This window comes from Henckelia pumila, chromosome 4, assembly GCF_033568475.1.
Source record: "Henckelia pumila isolate YLH828 chromosome 4, ASM3356847v2, whole genome shotgun sequence".
NCBI classification, from domain to species: domain Eukaryota; kingdom Viridiplantae; phylum Streptophyta; class Magnoliopsida; order Lamiales; family Gesneriaceae; genus Henckelia; species Henckelia pumila.
The window spans coordinates 25,179,685-25,186,291 of NC_133123.1; the positions used below are offsets into that span (position 1 = coordinate 25,179,685).

At 31.4% G+C, this 6,607-nt stretch overlaps 1 protein-coding gene across 1 annotated transcript; it reads right to left on the minus strand.

Moving 5' to 3' along the window:
- Nucleotides 1-4,736: 4,736 nt before the first annotated feature.
- LOC140859787 (aquaporin PIP1-2) lies at nucleotides 4,737-6,284 on the minus strand. Its single transcript, XM_073262348.1, has 4 exons — nucleotides 5,874-6,284; nucleotides 5,449-5,744; nucleotides 5,215-5,355; nucleotides 4,737-5,109 (listed from the first exon to the last, which is right to left on the minus strand). The coding sequence occupies exons 1-4, from the start codon at nucleotides 6,202-6,204 to the stop codon at nucleotides 5,017-5,019; spliced, it is 861 nt and encodes a 286-aa protein (XP_073118449.1). The 5' UTR covers nucleotides 6,205-6,284; the 3' UTR covers nucleotides 4,737-5,016.
- Between the last annotated feature and the right edge of the window lie 323 nt (nucleotides 6,285-6,607).

Genomic DNA, 6,607 nt, shown 5'->3' on the forward strand with positions numbered 1-6,607 from the left:
TACTAAAACATTTTAAATATTAAAATCGACGGAAAATATGCATTTTTTATCCTATAGTTGTATTTTTTGTGATTTTGGTTTTCTATGTTGTCAAATTTCAGTTTTAGTCATATATCTTTCAATTTTTGACAATTTTAATTTTTTGCATCGATAATGTTAACGTAACACTGTATACATCGGCATCATTTTATACCACATAAGCACCATGTGCTGCAACAGCAATGACACGTTGGAAAAAAAAAAGAAGTAAATATAGTGGGCTACATCTTAAATTTGATAACATAGCAAAAAATAATAATAAATAAACATAGAAGATCGAAAATGCATTTTCCTTAAATTTGACATTTTGGCTTCATTTATACTATATATATATAATAGTTGAGAATCTTAGGATGAGGACACCAAATTTTTTTCCAAAATTGTCATTTACACTATATAAATAAATAAATTTTATTTTATTTATATATTTTTTCATATTTTTTTCAACTAATCATTATAATTTATATATAGAATAAAATGATAAATAACTTTTAAATTTGTTTTTATATTATTTTGGAATGAAAAGAAATGATTTTAAAAATTATTGGAAAAAAATATTTATATACATATAATACTAAATATATTATATGATTTTATCCACACGCAACACATGTATAATAACTCAGCGCATTTATAATAATTCTAGTATACATAATATTAGGGATGCCAAAATTCAACTCAACCCTAAAAAATATCAGGTTAGGGTTGGGGGTTTTGGGGTTTGGGTCGAATCAGGTTGACCCGAAAGCAAACCCGAGAAAATTAATCGGGTTGGGTTTGGGTCAACCCGGGTTGACCCGAAATTACCCGAAACTTTTAATTATTATTATTTTTATATAAAATTAAGATAGGTTTACTACATTTTTATACGTTGTATGTTTGAAAAAAAATTATTATATATTGATATAATAGATTTTCGTCATTTAATGTTTATTTTGTACAATTTTTATTTATTAAAATATTTTTTTTATTTTCTTGTAATAGGTATACTTTAAATTTTCTAAAACTAAAAGTTCAAATTTAAATTTTATATAAGCTTAGATTTTGTTATTATGTGATTAAATTAAATATTATTATTATTATTGTGTGTTTTGAATTTTTATTTAATTATTTTGTTAAAAAATAAAAAAAATAAAATCGGATTGGTTCGTGTTGATCGTATTAGTCAGGTTAGCCGGATTCAGGTTTGGCATTTTCGGGTTGATTCCGGTTCGGATTGAAGAAATTTTTTGAGTTAATTTCGTCAACCCAACCCGAACTCACCCGACCCATCCGAATTGACACCCCAACATAATATGTGGAACTGCACAACACGATTCTTTTGTTTTTGATTTATTAAATATTAGTTTTTTATTTTGTTTGAAAAAAAAAAATGAATGGAGAGGTTGAGGGTTTATTCGAAATTCAGGAATTAAATAATTAAAAATACTTATCAAATTTTCATATTTTTTTTAAATTCAAATGATTGTTAATATTCTTTTATATCCACTAGCGTACCTTGCATGCGATGCATACACATAAATAAATTTTTTTATATTAATTAATTTTCATATTATTTTTTAGAACTCACGTGATGAATTATATATTCAAAAGTTTTAAGAGTGATAAGTATCTAATCTAAAAATTTTAAAATATAAAACAAAGATAGCAAGTGTCATTTTGGTAAATAAGATAAAATATAATGGATAAAAAAAGAGATGACCATATAAAATGACTAATTTGTCTAATAATTTTGGTTTTATTGGAAATTAAGTTAATTAAAATATAATCGTAATTTTATCTCAAAATTCATCAATTAATTTAAAATTGATTAATTAAAGACTCTTTACTATAATAATATAGTAAAATATATTAAATCAAAATCGAACTACCTCCAATATTTATTTATAGGATTTTTTAATGAATATATCTTATGAGAGGGTTAACTTGATCTATATCTGCAATAAAAACTAATACTTGTATATAAAATTAATCATTTTAATGATTTAGATCGGGTCGAATATTTGTCTAATAAAATTGATCAATTAGATAGTTTAATAACATTTTTGTGTATTTTTTCATTAATTTTGTTCTGGTACAGATAATTTGATATATAAATAAATTGAATAGTTAAGTCAAGAGAATAAATAAGACAAATACTATCTTGTCATTTATTTAATTGCTGTCACGAGATAAGATCGAATAATCTATCAATTCAATATGACGCAGGGAAACACTATATAAGGAATTCTAATTCTGAATTATATCAACTTGCAAATATTTTTTTTTTATGCCAATCATTTATCGATTTAAAAAACCAAGCTCAATAAAAATTTAATTAAATTAAGTTGTGGAAAAAAAATTAAAGTTTTGTTCGCACGACATAAACATCTTCCAAAAGAGAAAAACTTGATGCAAACGCCAAACCTATATATTAATAAGGGGAAGATCCAAAATGAAATACAGTCTCTTTCAAAATTAGACATGAATATTATATTTTATTCCTGCAATTTTGCAACCATAATTTGAAAATGTGCATCCTAATCCAATAATACTCGAAGTCGTACATAATATATTTATATTTTAAAATTATTTTCGCTATAAGTGTTGTTTAATATTATATGAATGAAAGAGTAAAAATACCAAAACAATACATTTTTGCTACGACATTGTTTGACATCACAAAATCAAAATATTAATTTCAGTAATGGAAAAAATATGTTCATTTATATAATTAACCAAGTACATTGCACTAAAAGATATCTTATACAAGTTTAAAATTATACAATGACCCCAAATAGTTATTCTAAAATGTTGAAGTATTATAAAAAGCAAAGATTTGTATTTGACTACAATTTCTGTATTTTACCGGAATTGGATCGGATTAGTTTTGAACCGGATTAAACCGATTCGGAATTATGAAATATTGTCACTGAATCAATTTTGCAAGATTCCATATTAGAATTATTGTACTAAAGACTGCGTTTACTTAATGAGATTTGATTACATGTGAATTATGGATAAATCATACTTGGACTATTAAAATAATTTTGAAGGATGTTGAATAATGATGGATACACAATAATCATATTTACTTTGAGTTATTAATTTTGGAATTGAAATAATGATTGATGAACTAATTACAATTTTACCCTCCACCTATGATAAATAATATTATGTTTAATTTTGTATTCATATAATTTGGATTGAATTGTTGTTGATTATTGTAAATTATTATTGATTCAAATGTGAGTCATTTTTACTTATCGAAATTATTGAGTATAAATTATGAATTTTTTAAAAATAGATAAAATTGATAAAATGAGTCATAAAAAATATGAGAAATTGGGAGGAAAACAAAATAATTAAAAAGGATATATTAGGATTTAAATAGAATTTTTTCCATAAATATTGTGAAGGATATGTTATACCTCATGTAATTAAGGATGAGAAATCCCATGAAATTAATATATAATTACGGGCCTTGAGATTTGAAGAAAAATGATTTTTTGTAAGTAAACAATTGATTAGATTGGATTAATAAACTCATCTTATGGTTATCAAATCATGTAAACAAACCCAAGTATAAACCAATTCGAAAATCGAAACACGATTGAAAAAGATTAAAATTGTAATCAACATTTTAATCCTTTTCTTTTAAGATGTATATAAATAAATTTATTTATGAAGTAAAATAACAAATGAACTATATTATTAAATTGGATACAACGATACTGGATTCAAATAATTACAGATTTGTTTTCAGGTGAACTAATCCAATTCAATATTAATATCGGATTCAGTTAAATTTGGAAATGATTGAACTCGATTAAGTTAATGTTTGAGATTACTTCTACTCTACGAAGCACTTTTGATTTTTTTCTTCACAAAAAAAAAATACCTAAACCAAATTCAAGCAAGTTTTGAATTATTTACCTGTTGCTCGTCCAATTCGACCGTATTTAAAAAGTAAAGACACACACTTCATTCTTCATTAATCATTAATATGTTTCAACAAATTCATATTATCAAAATAAACTTCGGGAGAACATGAAGATCAAAATTATAAAATGATTAGCTGAGTAAAAATTATAGATGTCACATCATCATCAATTAAAAAATGATTAGCTGAGTAACTAACATTTTTCGATAGTTCGCGATAAATTTAAAAACATAGTTAGATAGATTTTGGTATATTACAATAATTGAGTTGCTTTTCAGAATCGTCAGTGTGCGACTTTAAAATAATAATAGTTAGCAATTTAAATAACGTTAACTTGAAAATGAAACCTAACCTAAATTATCCTATCATTTGATAAGTCAAATGCATTACTCTAGGCCACGGGACCCCACAAACCAAGTGAAATACACTTACATCGGACCATAAAGTCCTCCAAGTCGTGTCCTGAGATCATCATGTTATAGAGTTTTAATTTGCAATCGTTTGGTGGGCAAGTCGGTAAAAACACCACAACGAAAGAAACACAATCAAAACCATTCTATCCACTCATGTTTTGGAGATCCAACGACTATCGTTTGATGGACGTTTCAGTAAGAAAAAAAAACACACCCGACGTAGTTGGAACCGTCCGATCCCTCTCAGCGATCCAACGACCATCGTTCGGTGGGCGTTGGATAAAAAGCACCACGCGTGATGCAAGTTGTGGAGGGCCAAGCTGGACAAATTATTATTCAAGAAAACGAAAGAAGAGAGACAATGTAGGGACTGGTCGGCTCTATTATTGCTACGACAACTTCCCATTTTTCACAGCCATACAAATAATACAGTGACACCACAGCCAACCTAACCAAGTAGAGCACATGACATTCTTATGGAATAATAATCATAATATAACACAGTTGGCGACTCCAAATGCATACGTACAACAAACCAAACAAAAGTTACCCAAAAAAAAAAAAAAAAAGAGACATTGGCCACATGTTGAAGATGATAGATTCAATCCCCCCAAGGGTCTGTGTTTTGTGTTGGCAGAAAAATCATCTGGACTTGAATGGAATGGCTCTGATCACCACTACATGGTAGAGAGCTGCGAGTGCTGCCCCGATGAATGGTCCAACCCAGTACACCCACTGCAAAAATTTTTTTAAAAAAAATGTGATCAAGATTGTTGTTTGGAGTATTTGGAAAGGGGATATGATGAAAAAGATCGCAAGGAAGAATTTTTTTTAGCGTACATGATCATCCCAAGCTTGTTTGTCGTTGAAGATGATGGCTGCTCCAAGACTCCTGGCGGGGTTGATGCCCGTGCCGGTGACGGGGATGGTGGCCAAGTGCACCAAGAACACCGCGAATCCGATAGGCAGAGGTGCCAGGATCTGAAATATATCATGAACTCATCAGTTTTGCGAATATGAAATAGTAAAGGTACAACAAAAAATGCATGGAATCTGTTTGAGATGAGGACTTACTGGGACGTGGGAGTCTCTGGCGCTACGCTTGGCGTCGGTTGCGGAGAAGACGGTGTAAACGAGCACGAAAGTGCCGATGATTTCGGCACCGAGGCCATCTCCCTTGGTGTAGCCAGGGCTGATGGTGTTGGCGCCGCCGCCTGCTGTCTGGTAAAGTTTCCTGTCGAATCCCTTCACCACACCAGCACCGCAGATGGCCCCTAGGCATTGCATCACCATGTAGAACAGGGCTCGTGTTAAGGACAGTTTCCTCGCCAAGAATAGGCCGAATGTCACCGCCGGATTGATGTGACCCCCTGTAGTTTAGTTTCATTTCATCAAGACTTTTGATTCAGAAACAAACCATAAAAAAAATTTCCCACAAGTACAACCACTAGTCAAATCAAGATCTTGATTAATTTAGAAATTTCAGCTAAGAAGATGACCTGAAATCCCAGCAGTGCAATAAACAAGAGCGAAAATCATGCCCCCAAACGCCCAAGCGATGCCTTGAATACCAACAGTAGCACACTTGGAAGTGGCTTTTTTATACCCCATGACTGTCAAGATAGTCACGTACAGGAACAGAAAAGTGGCGATGAATTCAGCGATCCCAGCTCTGTAAAACGACCAAGAACTTAGCTCCCCCGGCTCAAACAGCGGCGCCGGCGGCGGCTCCTTGTAATCCCTGTCTTCGGTCTGCGCCGCCGTCCCGATAGCCTGCCTCTCCTCGAACTTGTTGGCTCCAAGTCGGACATCTTCCTCTCTGTTCTCCATTCTCTTATCTCTCTTTCACTAACAAGAACTCTTAGAAATTTCAGCTGATGGCTTTTCTCCCACTGGTGAGTGATGGTTTAAATACAGGAATAGTGGGTGGCTAATGGGGCCTAGTGACCTCCATTGATGACTCGAATTTCACCATATAATATTACCGACCATCAATAATTATGGGTTTTTTGGGTTAATAATTTTCGTGTGGAATTTGTTGGACTGGTGAAAGCGACAATTCTTTTTTATTTGTTTGGCGTAGTGGAAAGATCCCACCTGGCGAAACCAGGACCATAGGTGTTTGAAAATGATGAATAGAATAGACTTATTGCCACCGCCCATAGCTCCGTAGTGGTACAATGGTGGGGCAGCGGCGGAGGGGCGGCGGCGGAATTGGCCCAGTTCTTCCGGA